We start from the raw sequence: 14,520 nt of genomic DNA, 5'->3' as shown, positions 1-14,520 counted from the left end.
TGTACCCTCTTAAAGCTTGGCTTTTTTTTTTTAATGACGACACCTCACTCACCTACAGCAGCAACAACAACAACAAAAAAAGTATGAAAAGGCGATGATGGGATTCGCAATGCTTGAAAGCCAAGATTTTCGCCCATCTGATCGCTAAAAATGGCTACTGCCCGGTGAACTGAATTTGGAGTAAAAAAAAAAACACGACCACACAAAAGACCACCACCTGAAGGAAAAAAAATCGCTATGTTTAAACCATTTTTTCCCCCAACTGTCACTTTCTATCCTGACATTTTCGATATCTGTCGTAATGTTTACAAAAAGAAACAGAGCGCTGAAAATTGCCTTGTTCCTCCTGATAGAGTTGACCGGGAGAGACGTTATCCCAGTTTACTGTAAACAGCCCACGCAGCGCCAGGACGAAACGTGGACTGCGTAAACACTACATCGGCACACAAGACTTTGTGTAGCGAAAAGCTAAAATGTCACTTTTACAGAACCAGCAGCTGCTCAGCTCAGCTGACTTGACCGGCTAGAAAGTGGTCTTTGCAGTCACAGGCTAATGAATTAATTTGCTCCTCAGACACGTTAACAGGAAAAGTAATAGAATATATATGAATCACTGTTAATGACAACTTCGTAGTATACTGTTACGGAGAAAAATATACCAATTTTAGATATAGGGGTTATTACAGCGATTCGGACGGAAAGCAGTTATTCAATTGCAGCGCATTTCACTTAGCGCGAAATGACGCTACACAGGATAATCCAATATCGTCCCTTCAGCATATAAAACATTTTAAACACGCTGAAACAAACACAGAAACGGAACAAAACGCGTTTCCTGGGGGGTCCACAATTTATTATATAAATTCTAAATTACATCAAGTATAATTTCAAAGAACTGTAATTAGAAACCGTTCATATGACGAGATAATATTCACTCCCTACCTTACTCATGTCTATGGAGGGAACTTCGTCAACAAAATCCACTTTTTTGTTTTGCTTTTTACATTCCAAAGGGATATTTCTGCTCACTCAATTCCCACCGCACGCGAATCCACGGCGAAGTTGTTTTGCGAAGTTTCCCTGGACTGTGGTGGGAGGGGCCAAGCAAGGGCGGGGACAGGGGCGGGGACATCGGAACGTTTCGGGCAGTCTGATTGGTCACAATCCTGGGACAAGGGGCGGGGACGAGAGAGAAGAATTCTGCCAGAGGGTCGTGACTCAGTGCGAGACTTCGTTCTCAATTGGATAAAGTCAGGAATAGGGGCGGGTCACATTGGTGGAAAGGCGGGTCTTGGAGTAAGTGGGTGGGGTTCCTGCACTCTGATTGGTTTAAAGAAATGCGTGGCATTCGCACTCTTAAATCGCTTTTTCAAAAGCGCCCCCTCCCATACTGTTTAGTGTTTCCAGAAGGATGGAGATTAAAGTCATGGAAATGTGTTGTCAGATCGGATGCGACAGCCAACCTAATGAATAAGATAATTTTCGTTGTTGTACTTCAGAAACAAATATTTAACGACGGTGAAACGTGCGGTAACCAGCATATCTGATATTTGTTTTTTTTTCCCTTAGCTTATAAAGGTTAGAATAAGTTCATACAACTGACGTCAAGTAATGTAACATTATCAATGCGGTGCTTTTCCACAGAGAAATTAAACCTCCGGTTTCAAAACGGTACAAATGCCAACTTGAAAAGGATGCCGCGCCCCAAATATTCAATGCTTTTTTCTTCCAAACGGTTCTCAAATTTTCAGCGAGACGGGTTGTCGATATTATACACAAAATCTTTGCCAGTTGCACATTTTTAACTGTGGACTACGTTAAACTCTTTCAGCATAATGTCTTTTTCTTTTTTTTTGGGGGGGGGGAGGGGGAGTAAATTGATTCTTGCTGTTCCTTGTCACAAAGTTAACACAGCTCCGTCTTTCTTCTGTCATCAACTCAAATTACAGGTTTGTACCAAGACCTTTAATCTAGAGAGTTTAGATGACCATGTACTAAACATGCTGGCTGCTCTTATGAGCCTCTTTGGGAATTATCTGAAAGAGGTCCCCGGGATGTGCCGTTTCCCACAGTGAAAGCAGTCCTGCATCCAGGCTCGATTTACTTTCTGAGATACTCCTGGTGTTAAAACTTCCCGGCTGAAATCTGGACATTGCTTGGGAATGACAACATCGGGGAGGTCTGGGATCCAGGTGTAGGCAGCGCTCGGAGAAGGGCATGGAGTTGCTCTGGGGGGAATTTCACTTCAATGCCGCGATGAAAATGGAAGTGACACCAGATGCGCTTAGCTTTCTTCGGGTGAATTCGAGGGCTCCGGGGGGAGAGGGAGAAAGGACTTGCGAGCAGATGTGTGAGGAGAAGGGCAGCAGTCTGGCCTCATACAGTGAAACTGCTCACCCCCTAAATTCCCATCCTCAGGGATCCAGGGTTGGAGGCGCCTCTCCGGTCCAGCTGTATGGAATGAGTTTCAGGATCTATCAGCCTGGGGATTCAAGGGGACCAGAGGGACTCCACATTTTAAACTCATTTGAGGTATAGAAAAATCCACACCTGTGTAGCAGTTAAGGCTCTGCATGAAGATGCCAATTCCATAGGAGTAACAAGAGGGAATTCCTCGTTCTGTGGACAGATTTGCCATGTTCTAAGATTACATTTGTCAGCTGTGATCAAAAAATAAAAACTTGCTCTTGCATAGAACAGCCATTTGTTATACACATGCTTTTATGAGGATCGGTCATGGTCAGCTTGTGATTCTGCACCTGCCCAGCAACTATTGCATAAATATTCATCAAAGTCCCTCATCTTTAATTGACATTATGCACCTTTCCTTAAACAATCTCCTTTAACAAAAGAACATTTCTAGGAAACACAGATGTGGAACATTTTGGACTTTGCACCTAAATTTGTGGCTATTTGAACTTCTTGGGGACTGTCATGCTGAACTAAGAATCCATAGGTTGTTTAGGTACAGAAGCAATTTTAATCTTTTTGTACTTGTAGCCTGCCAGCACCAAAGATAAACCTATTCTAATTCCTGGCCACCAGTTGTCTAACTTCTCTTTTCCTCCGTGCTATCCACAATAGTGTAACCGATCTTGCAGCCTCCAAGACAGAAATGAAGACAAAATGTCTGGAGTGACCCCAACTTTTCAGTTTCTCTTTTTTCCCTTGTGATGTTTAAGCGTGGACTTTTTAAAGTAAAATATTTCAGTCTTTTGCTTCTGTACTCTCAGGCTTTCGGTCTTCTGAACTGAGACGTGAAAGATGTACAGTCCATCAGAACCCAGGATAATGCCCATGCACACAAGCCCCATCAACGGTGAAAGAGGTCAAATGTGATGAGATCAAAGGTCAAAGTGCAGGCTGGCACAGACCTGAGCCATCACGAGCAACTGCTTGGCTGCCTCCCAGTCATTTGACTTGAATATTTCACACCACATTACCCACAGAGCCACACTGATTGCCCTAATTTATCCTGCCCTCTCACGTGATTTCCATTAGCTTTGGCGCAGACAAGAGAGGGAGAGTCCGAGCGTTTTGTATTCAACTCTGTCTCTTGTCTCACTTGGGGTCTTCATTTGCAGAAGCAAAGCATGTTGGAATGTGCCATTTGTGCTCCCTCCAAGTTCTTCATCGCAGTCTAATTGATTTCAGTTTCCTATGAGAATATTTACTTCCAGCTCTTAAAAACATCTCTCATGGGTATCAACCCTGCACTATTTCCTGAGTTTCAGAACTGGCTTCGTTTAGGTGTGCTGTCTGAAACGTAGCCAACTGGACCTGCAGAAGGACAAAAGCTCATTACGGGCGTGTTTGACAAAGTGTCCTTCCGCCCTGTGACTGTTCATCAACAACTGACCAACTACTGAGAGCTGTTAACTCAGAAATAACAGGCAGCACGTTGAGGAGAAGCTGTGTACAGATCTGTGTGCTGAGGCTGTTGGAAATAGTACTCCTGAAGTGGAGTATTACTGACATTCAGGATTCACTGAAGAAACAAGTTCAAAGACTAAACAGGCAAGCAGATCAAGTCATTAGTGGAGCTGGGCTGGAATGAAACCATCATACAGTGTCCCTGCAGGACCAGGGCAGGGAATCACTGATCCACAGTTGACATATCTGCTACCTACACCCTGCACTGTCGTCAACCTGATGTTTTCTCAGTCCTGAATTTGGTCTCTTTCTGAATTTCTTTTGCAGCTTCTACAGTGTTTGCTAAGCCTCCTAGTTTGATTGACTGGTTTGATTGGTAAAACAAAAACTTTACTGATCACCTTTAAAGCTTAGCATTATACCAGAAAAGAGTACTTTATGTGTTCATACATTAAATATAACATCATAAGAATGTTTAAAATGCATACTTTTATTTAGGGATAGGGACCGGCTGCATAATTTTTATTAACAAATTATATTTGTCTACTACTGCTGAACAAGGGTGCACCAAAGAGTTAAGCTTTGCCAGTAATCACACATTTATCAGTCTTATGCTGAAGTCCTGCTGTTTAGCACATCTACAGTAACTGAGCTGTAGATACTCAGCGGTTGCCTGGGAGTGTTAACATCTGAAAAGGCCAAATCCATGCGCAATGGCTCCACCTGTTGGACACGAGAAAAAATGCACTAAAGCCTAAATATTTTTTAAAAAGGCAAAGAACTCAGTAGGCTTTTAACATTTCAAGGTGATGAGATAAACCATACATCACTGCCAGACTACCAGTGGAAGATGAAACCTGACTTAAAGATCCTAGCTCATTAAGAATTTGTGGGAAAAAAATATCTCATTAGCAATAATTATGCACCTGTTCCCCAATCCTAAATAAAGTTAAAATTTGCCCTGATTCTGCTTGGTCTTTCTTGCAGTTTCAGAGTTGCCCACTTCATATTTATCCAGATAAAAATCAGAAGATAATTTCTGCATTCACTGATCTTTGTTTTTCATTTCACCACCTTGTTAATGGTACTTCAATTTCACTTTTTCACTGGAATGGCTGGTAAAGCACTACTGTTTTTCAGCTGACGGTACATATGTGACATTTCACAAATGCACTTCTGTGAAGCGCACTTGGAATTCATCTACAAATCCAGGGCAGGAATCCAGGCCTCCTTCTGCAGTACTGCCAGCGCACATTCCTAGAGAAACTGTCCCTTTGGCAGCTCGTGCTCAGCCCGTTCTTTACAAAGCTCTTCTCTGACGCTTAAATGTCCCCCCCAGCCCTGTCTCTCCCCTTTGCAGGACTCTAGGGAATAACTCAGCACACCCAGGGGACCCCTGCATATGTGAGGTTTGTACACTGTGCATCTGTTATGAGCCTGAGATGTCTCTTTTAAAACACCTACTTTTAAACCCCATGTTTTTTTAAATATTTTACCCACAGTGCCACAACCCATGCTTAAAGACAGTGCAGAAAGCTCAGCTTGGCCGATCTCTGCCTGACCTTCAAGTTCAATGCAGCTGCATGAAAGCACGCTTCGACCATTCAGAGTTTGCCATAGAATGGCACTGGCTGAGATGGGTAATTCTGATCACCGAAGAGCAGCTCCATAAACAAGTACCAATCAATTAGCAAATGAAACACTGTGTAGGTTCACGGAGCAATGGTGAGACACATAACCAAGTCATGAACACCTAAGATTCCGGGATTCCTATCTAACCTCCAGACTTTAAATTTGAGTAGGATCTGTCACCTGCTTGCATAACGCATAATGAGTAATCAAACAAATAGAACAAATATAGAATCATTCAGCATTGGTCATTTTCAGCATTCCTATTAATGCAAGTTCAACTATTCAGCTGCTTCATCGAATCCAACATCCAAATACTGTGCTTACCTAGAACAATCAATCACTTCAAGCCACCTCTTTTTAAACCATTCCCATTGCCTAAGACACTGGACACTGATTCTCCTAATACCCTGAAAGTGCCTTTCCATTTCCACAGCACAAGACTCTTAACTCACCTTACCTCATAACCGGCATGACAACAAAGGCTTTCCCTGCAGAGGAAACAAGCTGGGGAAGTATTATATCACTCTGCAGCCATATCACTCTGCAACTCACATCTGGCAGCCCACTGAAGCTAAGAAGTTGTGAGCCTGGTCAGTACCTGGATGAGAGACCTCTTGGGAAAAACTAAGGTTGCTGCTGGAAGAGGTGTTAGTGGGGCCAGCAGGGGGCGCTCACCCTGCGATCCATGTGGGTCCTAACGCCCCAGTATAGTGACGGGGACACTATACTGTAAACAGGCTTCATCCTTCGGATGAGATGTAAAACCGAGGTCCTGACTCTCTGTGGTCATTAAAAATCCCAGGGTGTTTATCGAAAAGAGTAGGGGTGTAACCCCAGCATCCTGGCCAAATTTCCCATTGGCTCTTACCAATCATAATCTCCATCTATGAACTGGCTTCATCACTCTGGTCTCCTCCCCACTGATAGCTGGTGTGTGGGGTGAGTGTTCTGGCGCACTATGGCTGCCGTCGCATCATCCAGGTGGGGCTGCACACTGATGGTGGTGGAGGGGAGTCCCCATTACTTGTAAAGCGCTTTGAGTGGAGTGTCCTGAAAAGCTCTATATCAGTGTAAGCAATTATTATTATTGAAACGGTGCTGAAGACGCGGTTCACTGGCGTGAGCAATGCCGATTTGGTTTCCGACACGGCTCTGGACGTCTGGCACAGGGAATACACTGGGACAGCGACATGCTTCGGAGAGACGCGCAAATGGAAGCCAAACTGCAGCCAGAGCACGGAGGCACAGGAGGAGTGGGAACAGACAGACAACATAACCTGTGGTCTCTTCCCCAGAGAAAAGGCAACATTGTGTGCTCATTCGTTCTTGTTTATGCATACAGGTATTCAAGAACCACATAAAATGGGTAACAGATATTTGAGGCGCTTTTGAATCAAGTGATCAAGTTTAGTTTTGAGTTTTGGCATGTCTCCGAGTTCCGATTTTCTCTGTGCCCATGTGTAATGACTGCTGGGCGGCACAGTGACAGTAAGGCCGAGCTGCAGCAGATTACAGGCCCTGAGGCTCGGGAGACAGCAGGGCTCTTTTGAAAGGAAGCATCTCCCATAAGCTTTCACAACAACATTCCAGCCATGGGATCTTCTCCACCCGCAAACACATGGATTAAGTGTTGGATTATGTGCATAAAACACAAGTGCCCTAGCCTTTTTACTAAAATAAGAATTGTAGTCATGGAATTTCCGCCACATATTTGAGAGAGGGGGGGTCCTGAGAGTTTATTTTTCTTCTTCTTTTTTTCTTTTTAAGACCCAGTTCAGGGGGATTCAGTGGGGATGGAGGTGGGGGTGGGAGCCCCACAGAGGTTACAAAAACAGAGGGAGGCAGGGAGTAGACAGGATGTGCCCCGGGGGTCACTGGTTTATGTGTGCATGACGCTGTTGTCAAATTGACAGGAGCTGAGGTTCAGCCCCCGCCTTCTGTCTTCAGAAGCCGCAGCCGGGGTGATCGTCGGCGCGTGCGAGCAGTTTCTCCACCAGCTCGGCGCGCGGAGAGCCAAGATAAAGGTTGGGGGGCCGGGATGAGAAGAAAATGGGAAATGGAAGATGATTGGAAGGGGGTGGCGGGTTGCGATCTCTTAAGAGGGGGATCGTCTCCGAGTATCAGAGCCAGATGTGACCTCTCCCCCCCTCACCAACCAATTTTAAATTCAGAAGCTAAGCCCACGAATTCTATGGCAACAATAATAATAATGGTATTTCATACAGCGCCTGTCATGACATCATCTCAGGGCAATTTACAATAAAACACAGTCGAACCGAAGCCGTTAGAAACAGAATGTACTGTTGCCTCAGCCACTTTGTGGCTCCCACTGGGCCAAAAACGGAGACGTCCAGGGACTTTATGTTTGAGGGGCACTAATGGTCACTCTTTTCTCCCTCATGTTGAAGGAGGGCCTGACTGGCAAGGCCACGAAAGAGGCCTCTGACTTTCCTTAACATGTTGGATCTGGAGGGATTCTCTGCCGAGGAGGTGGACATGAATGTCCTCGCAGGCTGGAGAGAGGGAGACACGTGGTCCTGGGGGAGACGGGCAGGGCCAGGGGGGTGATGGGAAACAGGGAGCTGGCGTGGGTGTTTGGGAAGACAGGAAGTGAACGGAATGGAGGAGGGGTTGCCACAGAACCAGAGAGAGAGAAGGAGGAGGGGAGGCGGACAGCAGGTACGGGTCTGCAAAGAGGAAGTCAAAAAGAACAGGAGAGAGAGAGACATAGCCAGGGTGACAAGGAGCCGGGTAGAGGAAGAGGAAGAGGGAGGCCTGTGAGGGAGAGAGAAGGGAGCACAGGAACAGTTGGGGTCTTGTGTTTAGGAGGAGGAATGAGAGCAGAGAGACCAGAGCCAGGGGCTGATGAGATCCAGCTGTTCTCCTGGAGTACAGAGGGGGGGGGGGGTGTCTCTCAGCCCCTGTTGTCCTGAGAATGTTTACATAAGTGTATTAACAAACCGCTGAATCACAAACCCCTCACTCCACACACACACACACACACACACTCTGTCTCTGGCCCAACCCAGGTTCATTCCCTTTAACGTCTCTGCCCAAACTCCCAGCCCGCCCGCAGGCACAGTGCAGGCCTGCAGCTTCCTACATGACAAGAGCCCGCTGTCAGATCACCACATGCCTGCAGCAGCCCGCGGGCACCAGCCCCACACGGTCGGCTTGGGAAACAGCGGGGGGAGGGGCGGGACCCGCTGAATGGCGTCGTTCCACATTGGGCACGTTTGTGGAAGTGCCAGACAAACACACTGACCGTGCAGGAGAAGAGCAACGCTGCCGAGAGTCTGTATCTTTGGCATGTTGCTCTGTCCGGGTACAGGGAGCCCCAGAATGTTTGAGATGGTGACGGCAGATTATTTTCCCATCCGAAATGCAGCGCCACACCTCAAAACGGAGCCAGTCCGAGATCTGCAGCCCAAGTGCACGTTAAGGCACGGCAACAGTAAAAGAAAATGTTAGCGCTCAGAGAGGAACCCATGGCAGTAATAGGCTCGCTTTGCAAAATGAGCCCCACCGCAGCCTTGCTGATGGAGGGGTGTCAGGTCCAAGCCTTAATGCCACTGTCCTGCACAGACTCAGATCGCAGTCTCAGGCAAACCTTCGGCTGAGCTGCAGTCTGGTTCGAATTCTTGGGAATCCAGGATAGTGAGATCAGTGTTAACAGCCTCACCTAGTGTCCTGTCGTCTGTGCCCTCAGCATCAGTGGTGATGGTAGAAATGTAAAGCTCTTCCTGAGCAGCTCACTAGATCGAGCCGACTGCGGGCGTGTCAGAGAAGCCAGTCCCTGGGTCTGGATCTGACCTGAGCATGTGGAGGGCTTGTGGCCAGAGATCGGAGCCTGAGAACAATTGGCACTTCCAGACTGGGTGGGTATTTAATAAATAAAGGTGCTGACTCCAAACTACTGGGACACCATACGACCCATTTAGCCCGTTTGGTCACTAGTAGTTAATTGATCTAAGGATCTCATCCAGCTGTTTCTTGAACAGAGCCAGGGTATCAGCTTCCCGTCATGGTGGACAGCATGTTCCACACTCCCACACCTCTTTGTGTAAAGAGCGTAAAGAAGCGCCTCCTGCTCTTGGTTTAAAACGCACTTTCCTGTAGTGTTCACTTGTGTTTCTCTGTTCAATCAAAAGAAGTCTGAATATGTGTGTCTATTTAAGACTTAATTAGATTCAGTTCCTTCAGCCTGTTGGTGTCCAGAACGCATCTGGTGGCTCAGTTTTGGACTGATTCCAGAGCTGCTTTATCCAAGACACAACACCACTCATCTGTGCTTGAACTGAATTCCAATTAGTGATACAGGCTAATCATGATTAAGGAACAGCAAAAGCAAGGCTGGCCAGCAGAGATAACCAGCCTTCTAAAGCTGGCAGGATGCTTTAATCTGCTGGAATACACACAGGGGTCCTATTATTCCAAAGGTGAGGACCGAGGAGCATAGCGCACTCCGACTAATCTCTACCCCATCCTCTGATCCCCCAGCCCCTGCTTGTCACACCACCTGTGCTGAGCCGATAGCACTTGCTTTAAAGCAGGCACACACAGAGGTCAGGAGCTGAAGACACGGCATGGAGCCAGGCTGCAGATTATAACCAGCAGCGTCACATTCCTGCCAGGACAGGGTCAGTGGTGGGGACAGCAGAGGGGGTGGGCGGGGGTCACAGGACCACTCAACAGGGATATTTATATCCACACAGCCCCCTGCCTCCCACATGCTGAGACCAGAACAGCCATTATTCCTCCTCATTACAATCCAGCCCTGCTCCCACACCTTGGCCTTACAGTGTATCACTCTGGGCGACACACTCACACACGTATTCCCTGCTACAGCTCTAATTATGTTGTGGGTATAAATGTATATATAATCCATGAGGTCATGTGAGTGCTTCTATATAGGTATGTGATCATTGCAATTTCAGCATGGGGCTTAGCAGCTTAGTTTCCATCTTATATTTTACTTTCAACCTATCTTTCATTAAAACAACACACAGCTGTTAAAATGTAAGACATTCATTACATGTTACGTGCAAGCCACTCATTTCTGATCTTAGTAAAAGAGCCACCTACCTACAGGGGCTGCTGTCTTCTGGTAATGTTTTAAATTACCTATATAATTGAAGGAGCATAATTCTGTCCTGGATCAACACTGTTTTATAGGTTAACTTAACCTTTAATGAAGTGAGCACTGTGAGAGTTCAACTGTAACTCAGCATAAGAAAATGTTAAGAACTTTTAATTGTTTAATTTGTAACAAAACACTCAGCACCCCAGGACTAGAGTCTGAATCCCCTTGTCTAAAATCAGAACTAAAAAAAATAATACTGTTTTACGAGTCTGCAGTGATTCAAAACCAAAAGATCTCCTGTTCACCATAAATGCTAAGTCACTTCATTGCCAAAAATTTAAACAAAAATGCTGGATAACATTTCAGTCTGCAGGTTATACAGATCTCAAAGCCACTCTGGGCAATTTCCCAGCTGAACCAACAATCAGAGAATGAAGAGACAGGCCAACTACAGTATCGACTGAGGCCACAGAGTATATTCCTTTAAACACAGGGAGAGGATGTTGATTTTACAAAATGTTCTTTTGTGTGTGTGAGCGCAAATTTTCCAAGTACTTTTTTTTAATGCTGACGTTTGTATAATGATCTCCATGGAATATTTCGGAGGAAACCGATGGAGCTTTCTGTAATTCCCAGAGAATGCATGGCATGCTTCGGGAAAGCTATATCCGGAAGTACTACTGACGGCCACAGACAGTTGCAGCATTTACTATGAGAATCCCGGCTGAGGAAGCTAGGAAAGGCCTGTTGGCGTCCATTTCCAAGGAAGTGGCGCCTTTTCCGGATCTCACTAGTCTTCTGCAGAAAACGTCACCACATGAGTCCCGAAGATTCAGCCTCTTGGTAGAAAACTATGGGATCACAATGCTTAAGAACTCACTTCAATTCTTGAGCACCTTGCCCTAACTACAACCAGCCTTTCAAGGTTAATTCAGGGTATTACAATTTCAATTTTGCTGACAGGTTCTAAAGGAGAGTTTTGAGGCAGCTGGGGAGCCCGGCAGGCAAAAGGCACAAGGCAGGGTACACCCTGGTGGGACCCCACTCCATCCCAGAGTAGACAACCACACAGCAGGGCCACTTTTCCCAGAAGCTGATTAATTTACCAGTATGTCTTTGGACTATTAGAGGAAACCCACGCAATCATGGGGACAACATACAAACTCCTCACAGATAGCACCCCAGGCCCAGAATTTAACCCAGGGCGAGGCAGCAAAGCTCACCACCTCTCTACCAGCCATTGCCAACGTTCTTGTCTTTATTGCTATGGGAACCTGGGCCTCATCAGGTATTACAGATACAAGGACAGGGGAGCTGGATTTTGAGAAAGCTATATTATTTTTGTCTGATGCTTTGGTCCAAAATGACTTACACTGGCACCAACTCACACAGCTGGGTGTTTTACAGGAACCATTCAGGTGAGGCACCTTGCTCAAGGGTACCACTACTGTCACATTGGAGAGTCACAAATTACACAAAAGTTACAGTAAACAACACCACCGGAACAGGATTCACTTCTAATTGTACAATTCAAATGCTCTGCTGTTTTAAATTCTCCCTGGATTTCAGCACCAGGTGGAAGCCCAAACTGGTGACAATTCCAGTCAAAAACAAGGCTTGTAGATTTTTTTATACCCCGCACATCAGAGTGAGTAGGGTAGCGTTCCAAACCAGAACCAGAACTTGGACCCAGATTTCAGAAGATGAAAACTTCCAACACCCCTCCCACCCAGTCCACCGCCAAACTGAGGGTGTGAGTGACACACAGCAATCCCAGTCCCTCAGTGCACTGCTCTGGCGTTCCTCTCTGCCAGATCCCGCCGGTCCACAAGCTCCACCAATGAACACAACAGAATTATGGATCGTACTCCTCCCTGACAGTTTCCCATTCCTCAGAGCAATCTTAATGTTAGGAACATTACAGTAACGCACAATAACACCCACCTAGGCTTGCAAAGGTGGTTTTGACACAGAGATCATGTACTGTATACTGCATGTGACAAAGAACAAGACCAGGCATCAAAGGGAACAGGCACAAGCACACCTGTTCCTGGGGCCCCTCCTGTTAGTTAGGAGGACTTCTGTTCATTCACTGGAATGAAAGTCAGACACTGAGGCAGTTATCTAGACCTTCAGGATCCAAGTTGAATACTGGATGTGTACCACTGTCGCTCCTGTGAAATTCAAAGAGTGGTTCTTATCAGCTCCTATATTTTGTTAAGAGCTCGAGTTGTATCAGTACACAAGCGAGTACACACTGATAAAAGGGTAAGCTCACTGTGCATTTACATTCACCCCATGTGGTCCAGAAACAGGCTGCGAATTTCTGGACTTGCTCAGCACTGTCGGAATAGCCTGATTCTCTGGACACATGGTTTCCGAACACAAAACGTTATAAAAAGTGACATATCCTCCTCTAAATGGGTGTTGGGCTTCCATTCCTGCTATTAAATGCACAGCACCCAAAGTACAGTTTGCCCCCTCATATGAACGTGTCTCCATGCTTTTCTGTCAGTCCAGCCATTTCCCCAAACCTAAAAAACCCTAGTAATTTCAAGATCCCGGAGACTGCTTTCTAAATGTCATCCTGTCACTGCCCACTAATTTTGCAGTTTGAAGGCTACTCCAGACAATCCAATTCCTTGCAAGCACCTAATCAGAGTTTTCACACTTAGACAGAAAGGCCCGTGGTCCAGCCAGGGCAGAAGAACACTCCAGCCATGACACAGCAGCGGCTGGGCCCAGGTTCGAGAAGCTGGGTGAAAAGATTGACTACATCCGAAGATCTACAGCCCGGGTCCTAGTCACACTGATTCAGTGATTCGTCCCTGAGCTCTTTGGGACCACATCGGCGGAACCCGGGGCCCAGATCCAGACCCTGGAGATCATGATGATCCTGGGCCACCTGCGACAGCAAGACACACTGCACAGCCTGCCCAGCGCCGGTGTTGGAAAGCCGGATTGAGCTGAGAAAGCAGCACACTTGCCCTAGACCCAAGGCACCAGCAACACAAATCCGATTCGGAATGCCAGCCCCGGACCTGCCCTGAATTTTTCTAGAGCCTACCTTCGTCAGCCTCATCTTGTCCGCAGCGCCCGGGCCTTCTTTCCTGGGCACCCACTCGACCGGCACCGGGCACAGCTCCTCTCCGCAGCACTCAGAGCTCCAGGCACAACCCATAGAGAGCGGGGACCCTCTGTCAGTCTCTCTCTTCCCCTCTTCCCTCTCTCATGCCCGACTGTTTTCCACTCCACAGTCCCACAGCTGTTTTTGTCGGCTGACGCCAGGCCCTCCCCCCCGCCCCCCGCCCCCCTCCTCTGCTTTTCCTGGCTCACTTACAACCCCCAGCCCAAGCGCAGACGCTGCAACGAGGTACAATACGAGCAGGAAACCGATAGCCACTGCGCCCCCCCCGGCCGGATTTTTCTTATTTTAAAGGGAACGCGTCCCCCCTGAGCCCCATTCCTGGTTTCCCTGTCGCTGTCTGTGTACATTCCTGGCCGGGACCCCTCCATCCAAATGGAGGCCAAAATTCAGAATCGCGCCTCCCAGGAGACGTACGCTCTCTGCAGGCGAAAACAGCCAGAAACAACCACAACTCGGCCTTTAAAGCAGCCTCATGTTTCGTTTTTTTTTCAGGTAAAATAAATTGGAGAGATGCAGGTGACGTTCATGTTAACCAACCTTCGAACCTACAATTCGAACATGAAAAAAGCGCTGTTCTTTATTTACCTGCTGACCAGCTGCTCTCTAGAGCACATCACCTGGTCAATCTGCAGACAGGCAAGATGCTCTATAGGCCCTGTAGATCCCCTATGAAGTCTGTACGTGGACTTTTTTTAATGTGCCACCACAACGTTCGGAAACATCTTTCACAGCACAAGGCGAAAAGGCTATTTTGTCTGCAAGCTTCATATAAAGGGATGCAATA

General features: G+C 46.8%; 1 protein-coding gene across 5 annotated transcripts in view; it reads right to left on the bottom strand.

Moving 5' to 3' along the window:
* Positions 1-13,854, bottom strand: part of tns2a (tensin 2a) — a 74,938-nt gene extending 61,084 nt beyond the window's left edge. For 4 of the 5 annotated variants that reach the window (XM_015344213.2, XM_069185049.1, XM_006629365.3 and 1 more), the window contains exon 1: positions 13,656-13,854. In XM_015344213.2, the coding sequence (XP_015199699.2) occupies positions 13,656-13,769 (114 nt within the window). In that variant the 5' untranslated portion in view covers positions 13,770-13,854. Of the gene's footprint in view, positions 1-942; positions 1,280-13,655 lie in introns of those variants that run through there. The other variant, XM_069185269.1, reaches the window with a different exon arrangement.
* Between the last annotated feature and the right edge of the window lie 666 nt (positions 13,855-14,520).

This window comes from Lepisosteus oculatus, chromosome 1 (genome assembly GCF_040954835.1).
Source record: "Lepisosteus oculatus isolate fLepOcu1 chromosome 1, fLepOcu1.hap2, whole genome shotgun sequence".
In the NCBI taxonomy this organism is placed as follows: Eukaryota; Metazoa; Chordata; class Actinopteri; order Semionotiformes; family Lepisosteidae; genus Lepisosteus; species Lepisosteus oculatus.
The sequence above is the reverse complement of the archived record's forward strand: the minus strand, read 5'-3'. Positions and strand labels throughout refer to the sequence as shown.